The sequence below is a fragment of the Nomia melanderi genome, chromosome 1 (genome assembly GCF_051020985.1).
Source record: "Nomia melanderi isolate GNS246 chromosome 1, iyNomMela1, whole genome shotgun sequence".
Taxonomy (NCBI): Eukaryota; Metazoa; Arthropoda; class Insecta; order Hymenoptera; family Halictidae; genus Nomia; species Nomia melanderi.
In genome coordinates, this window is record NC_134999.1 from 34,768,925 (window position 1) to 34,786,185 (window position 17,261).

Sequence of the window (17,261 nt, forward strand, 5' to 3'; positions counted from 1 at the left end):
TTACATCTGCCTACTGGAGCCTCATCATTCGGTTCACACGTGCAAGTGTCGTTACTATAAAAATGATCATCGGGGCAGCATTTGCGTTCGCCATGCTCTAAATATTTTTGACAATCCCTTTCATACACCTCTCTGTCAGCGCACATGTCAACAGTTGTCGTCTCCGTTGAACTAGGAGTCGTTATTGACTCATTTATCTTCCAACACGGTTCTTCTCCCTTTGGCAGCGCTTTACATCTGCCTACTGGAGCCTCATCATTCGGTTCACACGTGCAAGTGTCGTTACTATAAAAATGATCATCGGGGCAGCATTTGCGTTCGCCATGCTCTAAATATTTTTGACAATCCCTTTCATACACCTCTCTGTCAGCGCACATGTCAACAGTTGTCGTCTCCGTTGAACTAGGAGTCGTTATTGACTCATTTATCTTCCAACACGGTTCTTCTCCCTTTGGCAGCGCTTTACATCTGCCTAATGGAGCCTCCTCATTCGGTTCACACGTGCAAGTGTCGTTACTATAAAAATGATCATCGGGGCAGCATTTACGTTCGCCATGCTCTAAATATTTTTGACAATCCCTTTCATACACCTCTCTGTCAGCGCACATGTCAACAGTTGTCGTCTCCGTTGAACTAGGAGTCGTTATTGATTCATTTATCTTCCAACACGGTTCTTCTCCCTTTGGCAGCGCTCTGCATCTGCCTAGTGGAGCCTCATCCTCCGGTTCACACGTGCAAGTGTCTGTACTATAAAAATGATCATCGGGGCAGCATTTACGTTCGCCGCTCTCTAAATATTTCTGACAATCCCTTTCATACACCTCTCTGTCAGCGCACATGTCAACAGTTGTTGTCTCCGTTGAACTAGGAGTCGTCATTGATTCATTTATCTGCCAACACGCTTCTTCTCCCTTTGGCAGCGCTGTACATCTGCCTACTGGTGCTTCATTCTGCGGATCACACGTGCAAGTGTCTGTACTATAAAAATGTTCGTCGGGGCAGCATTTACGTTCGCCATTCTCTAAATATTTTTGACAATCCCTTTCATACACTTCCCTATGGGGGCACATATCAATAGTTGTTGTCTCCGGAGTTGTTGACAACGTCCAGCAAGGTGGTTCTCCGTGCGGAGGCGGGGAACACCTGCCTGGTGGTACTTCACTTACAGGTTCACACGTGCAAGTGTCTATACGATAAAAATGATATTCGGGGCAGCATTTAAGAATACCATTCTGTAAATATTTTTGGCAGTCATTGTCATAAGGTTCCTTATCCCTGCAGGTGAATGGACGTGATGTCATCACGTACGTGCTACAGCAAGGTACCATCCAGGGCCAATCGCAGGCCCCCAGTTCCGGATTGAAGCACTTGTATTGGTCGCATGTCATATTCACCTTCTCTTGTCCCACGCAGAGGTAATACTTCTGACAATCCGTTTCGTGAGGAATGGTTACCTCATCCCTGGTAGCATTCTTCGGACATTCTATTTCCTCGGTGCCTTCGATAAGAGCAATCGCCGTGGCGACGACTGCCACCAAGAACCACTCTGAAACATGGGAAACGTGCGATTGATTTTCAAAGGCAATCGGTGCAACTTTGGAGTCAACGTATTTTCCGATTTCCGTATCGCGATGATTTGGTTCCAACAGTGATATTGCACGAATCCTTAGGCGTGTACGTACGCGTTGCAAATGAAATCTATCCGTGTGTGAATGAAGTAGCAACATTATGAAAATAATAAGTAGATTTCCACAGCGGGATAATTTGGTTGGTATTACTATTCCGTAACGCCCACACGCGAACCGTCTCTGGTTAACTCTTTGACGCATACGGTTTTAAAGAAGGAAACGACCCATGTTGCACAGAATTCACTGCATCACATGATTCGCGAACAATAGTTATTATTATGTAGTTAGTTCACGGCAACTCCAACTGGCTGAAAAAGTTTGAATAAAATATTGTACTCTATTATGAATATTTTCAACTTGTCCAGGTTGGTTCAAATATACTCCACCATGCATCAAATGCTAAGGAAAGGGTTGGGACAGTTTTTAAACCACCTAATCCTCAAGAGCTAAGAGACAGTTTCTGCGAATATCGATAAATCATTGACGCGACGGCGAAATATTTACTATGACGGCACTATTGAGGAAACTGTAGGCTTATCGCCGTTACATGTATGAATAAATTAACGTCCGATAATCTCGTTCATCACCGATTGTATTTGCAGAGTGTTCAGAAGACTTTTGGATACTTACGTCTCATGTTCTGCAAGAGACAAATGATTTTGAGTTCGGTGCTCTATACACGTCAGTCTAGAATGTTCAACAGGTAACTATGCTACTCATACATGGGTGCTCAAGTTTTATACGTGGGAGAACGTTTTATCAGTAATTAAGCCTATTTATTCACGGTTATACATATTTTTGTCTACGGTGTATACGCAGGTGTACTGCAAGTATATATACGCACTTGTGGATCTTAATCAACAGGTTGTGTAATTTGTAAATAAAGCCTCATCGAAGTCGTCGTTCCACGAAGTAGCGGTATTAGTGTCAATCAACGGAACACACTTCGCGTGAAAAATTCGGCACGATTCTAACCATTGGAAATAAAATAATGCCTCTGGTTGTTTGGCCAAATATATTTTATTAACAAATCCCTTACGAAATCGCAATACATTTATATTCCAATGCTTGGGAATATAATTATGCTTTAGAGATGATGGACTTAGGGAGGGGGATCAATTCTCGAGCAACGTGTGCTTGCTTATGCAACCAAAAACTTCCCAAAATGTATCTGTTGAGGCCACTTCTGGCCTTCTCGTTTCGTCCGGGTCCTTACATTACCACAGTTTTATATTTGTATACATTTTATCTTTCCTTAAGAGTTATTCGTACGTTCTTTAGATTTCTTTAACAATAAGAGCCTTCGTCCCGTCGCGACTTGCAACCGTCCTTACGGTATTACGAGAAGGGTCTGTGGCAGCCATAAATCCATGAACCCATAAGGCCCGCCATTCTTACTGCAGCTTTTCCTGGTCTATTGTCCACACTTGGTGTCCAGCCACCAGCATTTCTAACTCTCTAGTCCGTCTGTTTTACCATGTGATATTAAGGCCAAAGCGTTTCTTGCTTTTTACCTGCCACGGTCGATGATTGCAAACTGGACGAATTAGTTAGTAACATTAGCAACTAGGAAGACTCAAGAAGGGAGGGAACCTTATCTCTCTTCCACAACCCTTTACACATAACAAACCAACCAGAACGTTTTTACTCCCGCTGAGACGACTTTACCGAGGCATCGTCGAATACGATTCTGGGAGGTTCACACAGTAGGAAATCAGATTACAGATAGTAGAACATTAGAATATAACAAGTCACAACAAGGATCAAGTCTAACTTAGCATCTATCCATTTCCTAAGTTTTGTTTCTGATCATTCGGATGGTCCTTCGAGAAAGACAAGTTTCCGAAGTCTGTAAAAACTGTTCGTCAGGGCAGGATATACGTTCACCATTCTTCAAATATTTTTGATAGTCCTTCTCATGCACCTCTCTAACAGCTCACGTGCCAATAGTTGTTGTCTCCGTTCAACTAAGGATCTTCGTTGACCCATTTATCTGCCAACACGGTTTTTCCCCCTTTGGAAGCGATGTACACCTACCTACTGGTGCCTCACTTTGCGAGTCACACGTGCAAGTGACTATATTATAATAACGATCGTCAGGGCAGCATTTAGGAATGCCACCCTGTAAATATTTTTGACAATCATTTTCATACACCTCCTTATCAGTGCACACACCAATAGTTGTTGTCTCCGTTGAATCATTTATCTGCCAACAGGGTTTTTCTCCCTTTGGCAGCGATGTACATCTACCTACTGGTGCCTGACTTTGCGAGTCACACGTGCAAGTGACTATATTATAATACCGATCGTCGGCGCAGCATTTACGAATGCCATTCTCCAAATATTTTTGACAATCCCTTTCATACACCTGTCTAACAGCGCACATATCAGTAGTTGTTGTCTCCGTAGTTGTTGACAGCGTCCAGCATGGCGGTTCTCCATGCGGAGGCGGGAAACACCTGCCTTCTGGTACTTCACTTATAGGTTCACACGTGCAAGTGTCTTTACTATAAAAATGATCTTCGGGGCAGCATTTACGAATGCCATTTTCTAAATATTTTTGACAGTCCCTTTCATACACCTCTCTATCGGCGCACATATCAATAGTCGTTGTCTCCGTAGTTGTTGACAGCGTCCAGCAGGGAGGTTCTCCTGGTGGAGGCGGGAAACACCTGCCTTCTGGTACTTCATTTATAGGTTCACACGTGCAAGTGTCTGTACTATAGAAATGATCTTCGAGGCAGCATTTACGTATGCCATTCTCCAAATATTTTTGACAATCCCTTTCATACACCTCTCTATCGGCGCACATATCAATAGTTGTTGTCTCCGTAGTCGTTGACAGCGTCCAGCAGGGAGGTTCTCCTTTCGGAGGCGGGAAACACCTGCCTTCTGGTACTTCACTTATAGGTTCACACGTGCAAGTGTCTGTACTGTAGAAATGATCTTCGGGGCAGCATTTACGTATGCCATTCTCCAAATATTTTTGACAATCCCTTTCATACACCTGTCTAACAGCGCACATATCAGTAGTTGTTGTCTCCGGAGTTGTTGACAGCGTCCAGCAGGGAGGTTCTCCTTGCGGAGGCGGGAAACACCTGCCTTCTGGTACTTCACTTATAGGTTCACACGTGCAAGTGTCTTTACTATAAAAATGATCTTCGGGGCAGCATTTACGTATGCCATTCTCCAAATATTTTTGACAATCCCTTTCATACACTTCCCTATCGGTGCACATATCAATAGTTGTTGTCTCCGTAGTTGTTGACAGCGTCCAGCATGGCGGTTCTCCATGCGGAGGCGGGAAACACCTGCCTTCTGGTACTTCACTTATAGGTTCACACGTGCAAGTGTCTGTACTATAGAAATGATCTTCGGGGCAGCATTTACGTATGCCATTCTCCAAATATTTTTGACAATCCCTTTCATACACCTGTCTAACAGCGCACATATCAGTAGTTGTTGTCTCCGGAGTTGTTGACAGCGTCCAGCAGGGAGGTTCTCCTTGCGGAGGCGGGAAACACCTGCCTTCTGGTACTTCACTTATAGGTTCACACGTGCAAGTGTCTTTACTATAAAAATGATCTTCGGGGCAGCATTTACGTATGCCATTCTCCAAATATTTTTGACAATCCCTTTCATACACTTCCCTATCGGTGCACATATCAATAGTTGTTGTCTCCGTAGTTGTTGACAGCGTCCAGCATGGCGGTTCTCCATGCGGAGGCGGGAAACACCTGCCTTCTGGTACTTCACTTATAGGTTCACACGTGCAAGTGTCTGTACTATAGAAATGATCTTCGGGGCAGCATTTACGTATGCCATTCTCCAAATATTTTTGACAATCCCTTTCATACACCTGTCTAACAGCGCACATATCAGTAGTTGTTGTCTCCGGAGTTGTTGACAGCGTCCAGCAGGGAGGTTCTCCTTGCGGAGGCGGGAAACACCTGCCTTCTGGTACTTCACTTATAGGTTCACACGTGCAAGTGTCTTTACTATAAAAATGATCTTCGGGGCAGCATTTACGTATGCCATTCTCCAAATATTTTTGACAATCCCTTTCATACACTTCCCTATCGGTGCACATATCAATAGTTGTTGTCTCCGGAGTTGTTGACAGCGTCCAGCAGGGAGGTTCTCCTTTCGGAGGCGGGAAACACCTGCCTTCTGGTACTTCACTTATAGGTTCACACGTGCAAGTGTCTTTACTATAAAAATGATCTTCGGGGCAGCATTTACGTATGCCATTCTCCAAATATTTTTGACAATCCCTTTCATACACTTCCCTATCGGTGCACATATCAATAGTTGTTGTCTCCGGAGTTGTTGTCCACGTCCAGCAAGGTGGTTCTCCTTTCGGAGGCGGGAAACACCTGCCTGGTGGTACTTCACTTACAGGTTCACACGTGCAAGTGTCTATACGGTAAAAATGATATTCGGGGCAGCATTTAAGAATACCATTCTGTAAATATTTTTGGCAGTCATTGTCATAAGGTTCCTTGTCCCTGCAGGTGAATGGACGGGATGTTATCATGTACGTGCTACAGCAAGGTACCATCCAGGGCCAATCGCAGGCCCTCAGTTCGGGATTGAAGCACTTGTATTGGTCGCATGTCATATTCACTTTTTCTTGTCCCACGCATAGGTAATACTTCTGGCAATCCGTTTCGTGAGGAATGGTTACCTCATCCCTGGTAGCATTCTTCGGACATTCTATTTCCTCGCTGCCTTCGATAAGAGCAATCGCCGAGGCGACGACTGCTACCAAGAACCACTCTGAAACATGGGAAACGTGCGATTGATTTTCAAAGGCAATCGGTGCAACTTTGGAGTCAACGTATTTTCCGGTTTCCGTGTCGCTATGATTTGGTTACCACAATGATATTGCACGAATCGTTAGGCGTGTACGGCGACATCTTATTCGACATGCGTACAATAGACGTAAATTCTTAATTTCTTAATAACGAAGCGGTACCTTTTCAGTATCAGTGAATACACGTATACGTTGCAAATGAAGTGTATCCGTGTTTGAATAAAGTAGCAACATTATGGTGAAATTTAAGAAGAGTAACTAGATTTGTATAGTGAGATAATTTGGTTGGTGTTACTGTTCTGAAACGCCCACACGCGAGCTGTCCCTGGTTAACTCTTTGACGCACACGGTTTTAAAGAAGGAAAAGACCCAAATTGCACACAATTCGCTGCATCGCATGATTCGCGAACAGTCATTATTATTATGTAGTTAATTCACAGCAATGCAAAACTGGCTGAAGATCTTTAAATAAAATATTGAACTCTATTATGAGTAATTTCAACTTGCCCAGATTGGTTGAAATGTACTCCACCATGCATCAAATGCTAAGCAAAGGGTTGGGACAGTTTCTAAACCACCTAATCCCCAAGAGCTAAGAGACAGTTTCAGCTAATGTCGATAAATCGTTGACGCGGCGGCGAAAAATTTACTATGACCGCGCTATTGAAGAAACTGTAGGCTTATCGCCGTTACATGTATGAATAAATTAACGTCCGATAATCTCGTTCATCACCGATTGTTTTTGCCGAGTGTTCAGAAGCGTTTGGATACTCACGTCTCATGTTCTGCAAGAGACAATTGATTTTGAGTTCGGTGCTCTATGCACGACAGTCTAGAATGCTCGACAGGTAAATATGGTATTCATACATGGGTGCTCAAGTTTTATACGTGGGAGAACGTTTTATCAGTAATTAAGCTTATTTATTCACGGTTATACATATTTTTGTCTACGGTGTATACGCAGGTGTACTGCAAGTATATATACGCACTTGTGAATCTTAATCAACCGGTTATTTAATTTGTAAATAAAGCCTCATCGAACTCGTCGCTCCACGAAGTAGCGGAATTAGTGTCAACAAATCAACGAAAAACACTTCGCGTGAAAAATTCGGCACGATTCTAACCATTGGAAATAAAATAATGCCTCTGGTTGTTTGGCCAAATATATTTTATTAACAAGTCCCTTACGAAATCGCAGTACATTTACATTGCAATGCTTGGGAATGTAATTAAGCTTTAGAGATTCAGACAGTAGGTAGTCAGATTACAGATAGTACAACATTAGAACATAACAGTCACAACAGGAATCAAGTCTTAGCATTTCCTAAGTTTTGTTTACTTAGCACCTACTCATTTCCTAAGTTTTGTTCCCGATCATTCGTGTGGTCCTTCGAGAAATACAAGTTTATAAGTCGGCACACCACGTGCAAGCGCTTACAAAGCCCGAACAGCCTTGCGGTAACCACGAGTACCTAACAGTATCTGTTAACCGCTTGCACAGTAACATCTAGCAAAACCGACGAGAGAATTCCGATTTTTAGAACATTGTGTATTATCGATTCATAAGAATTGCGAGAATATGCGTGCAATTATCGGAAGCTTTTACATTCGAGGAACTCTGGTATTTGGTTCTGCTTTCTGTTGGCTGTTCGAAACGATAACCGAAGGCAACAGCCAACGGGTCGTTTCCCCATCTAATCACGGTCCGTATTTGTTTGGTGACGCGTTATTTCTTGAGTCGCACATGCAAGCGTTATCATTGTAGAGCTTCGGCGTCGCATTTAACCCTTTGCATTCGGAACTTTCTCACTAGAAATGTTTCATATTTTTTCACGCGGCCAAGACGATATTCCTTGAAACTAACTCGAAGGGAAATCACAAGTACATTGAGGAGCAAAGCTGTTTTCTTTCAATGTTCCACGCATCGGAAGATTAGAAATGCTATAACATCTCTTCGATCTTTTATTTTCCCTCTTAGCGCAAAATTTGGATGTGCGGAAAATCGAATAACTTTAGGGTAGTTTCTTTAAGATTCGTTAAAATTTTTAACACTATAACTGATGCGATATTGAAGCCTACAGAGTTCAAAGTGTTAACAGAGTCTTCTTTGATACTTTCGTCTTGTTAATATCTTATTCGGTGCTGACGGTTGTTTCCGGAAGTTCCGAAGACTCCTCCATTGCACAACTTGAATCCGGTAGTGTCGATAGCGTAGGCACCGGTGTTGCAGTACTGGCCGGGCCTGTACTAACAGACAGCTCCGTCACTGTTTCTTCTTTCATCCAACACGGGATTTCTCCGTTGGGCAACGTGTTACACCTGCTCGTTGGAGCCTCACACTCGGGTCTACACGTGCAACTGTCTGTACTATAAAATTGCCTTTGGGGGCAGCATTTCCTTTCGCCATTCTCCCAATATTTTTGGCAGTCTTTACCATAAACCTTCCTACCAGCGCACGGGCCAGCAGGACTTGGTGACGTTGGTTCCTCTGTTGTCCACTTCCAGCAGGATTCTTCATCCGATGGCAACAGTGTACATCTGCCTGGTGGTACCTCGCTCTCAGGTTTACACGTGCAAGTGGCTGTATCATAAAAATGTTTGTCAGGACAGCATATAAGTTCGCCATTCTCCAAATATTTTTGGCAGTCTTTATCGTAAACCTTCCTGTTAGTGCACGGGTTAGCAGTGGTTGTGTCTGGTTTGTCTGTTGTCCACGTCCAGCAGGCTTCTTCTCCATAATGCAACGGTTTACATCTGCCTCGTGGCGCCTCTATCTGAGGTCTACACGTGCAAGTGACTGTATCATAAAATTGTAAGTCGGGGCAGCATTGACGTTCGTCATTCTCCAAATATTTTTGGCAGTCATTATCGTAAACCTTCCTGTTAGTGCACGGGTTAGCAGTGGTTGTGTCTGGTTTGTCTGTTGTCCACGTCCAGCAGGCTTCTTCTCCATAATGCAACGGTCTACATCTGCCTCGTGGCGCCTCTATCTGAGGTCTACACGTGCAAGTGGCTGTATCATAAAATTGTAAGTCGGGGCAGCATTTACGAATGCCATTCTCCAAATATTTTTGGCAGTCTTTGTCATAAACCTTCCTGTTAGTGCACGGGTTAGCAGTGGTTGTGTCTGGTTTGTCTGTTGTCCACATCCAGCAGGCTTCTTCTCCATAATGCAACGGTCTACATCTGCCTCGTGGCGCCTCTATCTGAGGTCTACACGTGCAAGTGGCTGTATCATAAAATTGTAAGTCGGGGCAGCATTTACGAATGCCATTCTCCAAATATTTTTGGCAGTCTTTATCGTAAACCCTCCTGTTAGTGCACGGGTTAGCAGTGGTTGTGTCTGGTCTGTCTGTTGTCCACGTCCAGCAAGGTGGTTCTCCTTTCGGAGGCGGGAAACACCTGCCTGGTGGTACTTCACTTACAGGTTCACACGTGCAAGTGTCTATACTATAAAACTGATATTCGGGGCAGCATTTAAGAATACCATTCTGTAAATATTTTTGGCAGTCTTTGTCATGAGGTTCCTTATCCCTGCAGGTGAATGGACGTGATGTCATCACGTACGTGCTACAGCAAGGTACCATCCAGGGCCAGTCGCAGGCCCTCAGTTCAGGATTGAAGCACTTGTATTGGTCGCATGTCATATTCACTTTTTCTTGTCCCACGCACAGGTAATACTTCTGGCAATCCGTTTCGTGAGGAATGGTTACCTCATCCCTGGTAGCATTCTTCGGACATTCTATCTCCTCGGTGCCTTCGATAAGAGCAATCGCCGAGGCGACGACTGCCACCAAGAACCACTCTGAAACATGGGAAACGTGCGATTGATTTTCAAAGGCAATCGGTGCAACTTTGGAGTCAACGTATTTTCCGATTTCCGTGTCGCTCTGATTTGGTTGCAACAGTGATATCGCACGAATCGTTAGGCGTGTACGGTGACATCTTATTCGGCATACGTACAATAGACGTGAATTCTTAATTTCTTGATAACGAAACGGTATCTTTTAAGTATCAGTGAATACACGTATACGTTGCAAATGAATTGTATACAAATAGCAGCATTATTGTATGTATGAGTAAATTCACCGATTGTTTTTGCGGAGTGCTCGGAATCGTTTGGATACTCACGTCTCATGTTGCGCAAGAGGTGAAACGTTTCAGTTCGGAAACTTGTACATGTTGGTCTATCGTACTCGGAAGGTAACTGAGGTTGTCATGTTTGGGTGTCCAGTTTTATATACGGGTGGAGGTTTTATCAATAGATAAACTTTATTTATTCAGAATTATATGTATTTCTGAACAGGTGTACATATACCTTAAAGTGTGTATTACGATTACATACGCACTCTTAAACAATTGATCGATCAAGGTCAATGTTCGGCATTATATATCAGTGGACGTCAGATAGTCTCATGTTTTATTAAGAGATATGACTCCCGGTATTCGGGAATTTCGAACGATACGATACATGTATATTACAATACTTAGAAACATAATTATGCTCCGATAATGATGAACTTGCGAAGAAGTTTCGGTTCCTGACCTCGCTCGCTTGTCTAGAGAATCTTAAAGTTTCGGAAGTGTGCTATTAACCCTTTGCACTGAAACATCGCACGAAACTTGCGTCAAACTTATACTAATGGCTTATAACAATTAACTAAACTTCGTGATTTTCCTAATATTGTAAGAGGTTAACTTGCAGCCTAAACCCAGAGCTACCTCCGGCTAGGAGTTGTCTCTCGAGTGCAAAGGGTTAAGCCTTGAAGCTTTCAAAGCTAGCGCTGTGTCCTGAGAGCCTTCAACGATTGCCTTCAAGCTTGAAAACAGTTGAATACCCGAGCCATCTGCTGCTTCAACAAATCATTGGAAATTTCAAATTTGAACTTCAATCTTTAGATTTCAAATTTCCGGAGGCTACAACTTTACGGTATTAATATAGCGACGCACGGCCCGAGTCTTCGACGTTAAAGACTCGAGCGTTTAATACTTCAGTCGCGTCTGCAGCTTTCAAAGCTCAAGGCTCGGAGTTCATTTATACAATACTAGGTTCTACCAGTATTTCCTGAGTCTCCAATTCATCCGCTTCATCCACTGATAGCGTTGTTCGTTGGTTCTGCCAACAGGGTCTTTCCTGATCCGGCAACCGCTGGCATTTCCCTGCTGGCGCGTTAGCCATAGACCTGCAGTAGCAAGCTATGTCATCATAGTACTGATCCTTGGGGCAGCATTGAAGACCGGAATTGTCCCAATACTTCTGACAGTCGTTGATATACGGTCTATTAACAGTGCAGAGATCAATTGGTGTTGTTGTTGTTGTCGTTGTTGTTGTCGTTGTTGTTCCACCATTCTGCCAGCATGGTGTTTCTCCATTTGGCAACCGTTGGCATTTGCCTGCTGGCACGTTAGCGACAGGCCTGCAGTCGCAGGTTGTGTCATCAAAGTACTGGTCCGTGGGGCAGCATTGAAGACCGAAATTGTCCCAATACTTCTGACAGTCGTTGTTATATGGTTTCTTGGTGCAGAGACTAGGATCTGGTGTTACTCCACCCTGCTGCCAACAGGGTCTCTCCTGATCCGGCAACCGTTGGCATTTGCCTGCTGGCGCGTTAGCCATAGGCCTGCAGTCGCAAGTTGTGTCATCGTAGTACTGATCCGTGGGGCAGCATTGAAGACCGGAATTGTCCCAATACTTCTGGCAGTCGTTGTTATATGGTCTCTTACTGCAGAGATTAGGATCCGGTGTTACTCCACCCTGCTGCCAACAGGGTCTCTCCTGATCCGGCAACCGTTGGCATTTCCCTGCTGGCGCGTTAGCCATAGGCCTGCAGTCGCAAGTTGTGTCATCGTAGTACTGATCCGTGGGGCAGCACCGAAGAACGGAATTGTCCCAATACTTCTGACAGTCGTTGTTATATGGTCTCTTAGTAGCGCAGGCATTGCCACCAGGATTTGTTGATCCACCGTCCTGCCAACAAGGTTTCTCTCCAGTTGGCAACCGTTGGCATTTGCCTGCTGGCGCGTTAGCCATAGACCTGCAGTCGCAAGTTGTGTCATCATAGTACTGGTCGTTGGGGCAGCATTGAAGAACGGAATTGTACCAATACTTCTGGCAGTCGTTGATATATGGTCTCTTAGCGGCGCAGGTATTGCCACCGGGATTCGTTGATCCACCGCCATTGCAGCAAGTTACGTTCCACGGCCAGTCGCAGACCTCCAGCTCCGGATTGAAGCATAAGTTCTTCGGGCAGTCGAACACAACCTTGTCCAATCCCACGCATTTGTAAAACTTGTGACAGTCCGTTTCGTGCGCGACGTGTACCGCTTCGGGGGGCGGGTTTGTCGGGCAATCTATCCACACCTTTCCCTCGGAAAGCGCGATCGCCGCGGCGATCACTGCCAGAATGTACCACCCTGAAATACGAGGAACGTGAGATGTATTAACGAATGCGTTTCGACTTCCGTATCGCGACGATTCTATTGCGACGGCTGTGTGCCGGGAATCGCTGGACCTGCATAATTTTATTCGCAGTACAGGTCATGAGTACGAGCCTTGAATTCTTTAATCCGTTGCGGGAAACCACGGGTATAAACATTCTTTGGTGATACGTAGGCAAATTACGAGCCGTCCTGTATACTTTCATTAATAAAAGAAGATACATCATTAGTACGGACTGTACTAACGCATTCGTTTGCCTATTCTCTAGTGATACATTGAACAGAAATCACGTAACAGACTAGATAACATTTTGATTTCGTGTACGATTCTTCGTGATCCGAGCAAGTCGAAACAATTTATAAGAAACTGCGTTTCCGGGCACAATTTTGAAAGTAAAAATGCGCAGTAGGTTAAGAACGATATTGGATTCTGTATGTCCCGTAGATGCTCGTGAGAATAATTCGTTTCTGTCGAGGGGAATTTTCGCGATTGTCAATCATTCGAACCGGTGCGTAGCGTTCACGCGTTAGAGCGAATTTCATGATGGCGATAGTATTGGGAGAACTGTGGCCGCGTTGCCGAGTGAATTATGCGGATAAAATTCTGCTCAAGTATTTGGATACTCACGTTTCATGTCGAGCAACAGAAAAGTAGTTCTCGCTTCGGAGACGTGTGGACGTCAGTGGTTATTGGTCAACTGCTTTTCATATAGAAGTGCGTTTCCTTTTATACACGCCGGTAGATTTTATCGGTAATTTTCGGTATCTACGTAGGATTATGTATTTCCCAATAGATAATATGGTCAACATTTGTAAATATGTACTACGAGTTCACATAACCTCAAGGATTTTAATCAATTGATTACTACTATTGAGAACAGAGGAGAGACAGATAGTATTCTCGAGTGCGTATTACTTACGTTTAAGCGATAAAAATGAGGCATACCACGAAAATTCATTTAAACGGAATATGTTTGTTCTTGTTCGACATTGATATCGAATCGCACGATGTTAATTTGTTGTTAATCAACACTGCTGCACGATTAATCAATTAGGATTACAAACGAAACGCTACATACGCATTTCAACGCTGCGCCGTCCGGCTGGTCAATGAATATTAGACGAACAATATCTTATCTTTCTCATATTGTCCGAAATATAATATATTTCGTAGCGTACAAGTTGGACGAATATTCGACAATCCGAACGCGGGAATGCAAAGATTATTTTCAATCGAAGAAAAGATACGGGAACAATCTTATGGAAGAGATTAAAGTTGAAGCTGAGTAGGATGTTCGATACGATTTAAATTGGCATCCTCGGTCGAAAGTTTTGACAACCTTTGTGGTACTGATAAAGTAACGGACAAGCATTCTTTGAGTTCGTAATTATTCAAATACAAATACAAGAAACAATTTTCATATAATTTTATAAACGATATTCTATACGGGTTCCTTGCATCCTCGTGGTGGTCGTTTTAAAAATATCGATCCGCTGGCACGATGACGGCTGGAACGCCTAAAAAAACAGGATTATCCCTAGAAAAAGTATGACTATGGCCCCAGTATTTTGTTTCAGCGAAAATTCGCGAAATGCTGGATCTCCAAAGTCGGTGGTCTCCGAAAATAGCATTCCCTTCGTAAAAGAGACGTTAAAATTTCGGGAAGAAATCAACCAATTCTATTTATTCCAGTCTATATTGGAGCTATCGTTGCGTAGAACATATTAAAATTTCAGACCGTCGCGAGAACGTTGTTTTGAGAGAAACGCGTTTAAAGTTTCGACGAACGAATTGTCACGTATAGAGTCTTCTTACGTTGAATCAGGTATGCCTGCTGCATACAGAATCCCTTCCGACTCCTCGTACGCCTCGTTCTCGACGGTTCTTTTCTCTCTCGTTAAATTCATTTAATCGACAATTAATAAATTAATTTAACACGGCCGAAAGTCCGTGTCGTCGATTTGGCCTGCCTTACACTCGGTGTTATAACTGTCTACAACTTCGAAAGTACCTCGAATTTCCCTCTGAAATTTTCAAAGAATATTATTCAAATATGATACCTTCTAAACAGTCGGATCTCCGATCCGAGAGAATACAAGGTCTCCTTAATATTCTTGTTTGTTCCGTGGAATGGTGAGATCACGCGTTATCGATTTTGATTGATCGTCGAATAAAAATTATCAGCCGTATTGTTATCGCATTATGGTTCTACGAAATATGTTCGGCGGTCCGCGAACGCTGTAATTCAATTTGAAAAGAATCATGAGAAAGCGAACAAAGTCGTTCACCAAATTATCGTGGATGATAGTATTTATTTATTTGTGCGTATTATAATTAATTCACAGTAGAACACGTCCCGCGGACATAACATCGGAACGGTCCTCCATGTTTTAACACTTGAAATCCTTATTTAATCGTTGCCTGTTAATGCAACCAGTTTCGCCCGACATTGACATTAAAGATTCAATTTCATTCGAACGCAATTCATTCGTACAATTCATTTCTCTTCTCGCTGATCGACACTGATTCCGGTGTACTAGCTCGATTCTCGAAATTTCACGCAACGTTCAACGATAGTTTCCTTATCGATTTCCATGAAAGAATTTAACCGCGTACGACACGTGGACCGTACAATTGTATTACGCTGTAAGATAACGACGACGATCACGACGACACGCGTGTATACGCGGTACGCCCCGAATGCTAAAACTCTAAACTACAGGAATTGATTACATGGTTCGTTGCTGGGAGTTTTCGGTTTACATTGTGGTACATTCAGTTCGCGGTCACATGCACAAATTATTTCATTGAAGACGAACCCTTGTTTGCAGCACAGAAGATCACCCGCTTCGTAATACCTTCTGCAATCCTCTTTATAAACCGTCTTCCGGCACCACGATGGACCTGGCTTCGTTGGCTCCGTTGGATCCGTTGAACGTGGGTTTGTTGAAGGTGGATCCGTTGGGGGTGGATTCGTTGGAGGTGGATTCGTCGGAGGTGGATTCGTCGGGGGTGGATTCGTCGGGGGTGGATTCGTCGGGGGTGGATTCGTCGGGGGTGGATTCGTCGGGGGTGGATTCGTTGGATTCCACTGCCAACAGGGTATCTCACCGTCTGCCAACCGTTGGCATTTCCTTGCCGGCGCGTTAACCATATTATTGCACTCGCAACCTCGGTCGTCGAAGAACTGCCCCTCGGGGCAGCATTGAAGAACGGAATTGTACCAATACTTCTGGCAATCCTTCTCATACGGTCTCTTAACGGTGCAGGCATTGCCACCGGGAGTCGTTGATCCACCGCCATTGCAGCAAGTTACGTTCCACGGCCAGTCGCAGACCTCCAGCTCCGGATTGAAGCATAAGTTCTTCGGGCAGTCGAACACAACCTTGTCCAATCCCACGCATTTGTAAAACTTGTGACAGTCCGTTTCGTGCGCGACGTGTACCGCTTCGGGGGGCGGGTTCACCGGGCATTCCTTCCACACCTTCTCCTCGGAAAGCGTGATCGCCGCGGCGATCACCGCCAAAATGTACCACTCTGAAATATGAGAAACGTGCGATTTACATGTACCGTGATTACTGTCCCTCCCGATCCGAATCGCGCGATTCTCTCGCAACGCGGCTGTGCTCCGCGAATCATCCGCGGTTCCCTATTCGACGGAGCCTGGAATTTGGAACCTGGATTCAGCGGGGACAGATTAACGGACTGATCGAACGGCACGTCGATACGTTATCTTTTCAAATTCAAAGGACAATCGGGTTTTCGCCGCTGGAATTCACTGGAACGAGGATAATATCTTCTCCGGTGTGAAGTACAGGTTCCCGCGATTCGCTTTGTGACATTTCGTTCCCTTCCGTTCCTTCTTTTTTTTTCTGTCGGGACCACGGGGACGAGACGGTAGGACGGTTTCGGATTGATTCGACTCGACTCGATGTCACCGGAAGTCGCGCGCCAGCCGGAGAACGAATTACGCCTGAATTCGTAGATTCGCGATGCGTTCTCGGACGAGCGGTCGGATTGGTGTAGGGGTGGATGCACGGCTACTCACGTTTCATAGCGGACAGCGGAGAAACAACTGAGTTCGTGAGACGGCGCACCGCAAAATCTTCACGAGCAACTATAGCTCTTGATTATCGCGATACCACTTTTATATAAAGCGAGAAGCCTTATCGGCCGGCAACTGTGCCAATTTTTGATTAGCCAGAAAGTACGTGTACGCATTACGTAATTCAGATAGTTTTCTACATTAAGATTAACCACAATTATAATCTTCGCTGTAAGATCTTACGCGTCCTATTGATCTAACGCTCCGATAACGGTATCCGGCACTGATCGCAATACCGATACTATCGGAACATTGGTCCTTTAATCCTTTGCA

General features: G+C 44.3%; 1 protein-coding gene across 1 annotated transcript; it reads right to left on the reverse strand.

The window, feature by feature from the left end:
• Window positions 1–8,576: 8,576 nt before the first annotated feature.
• Window positions 8,577–10,582, reverse strand: LOC116428466 (uncharacterized). The gene is made up of 2 exons (XM_031980140.2): window positions 10,576–10,582; window positions 8,577–10,249 (listed from the first exon to the last, which is right to left on the reverse strand). The coding sequence occupies exons 1-2, from the start codon at window positions 10,580–10,582 to the stop codon at window positions 8,577–8,579; spliced, it is 1,680 nt and encodes a 559-aa protein (XP_031836000.2).
• Between the last annotated feature and the right edge of the window lie 6,679 nt (window positions 10,583–17,261).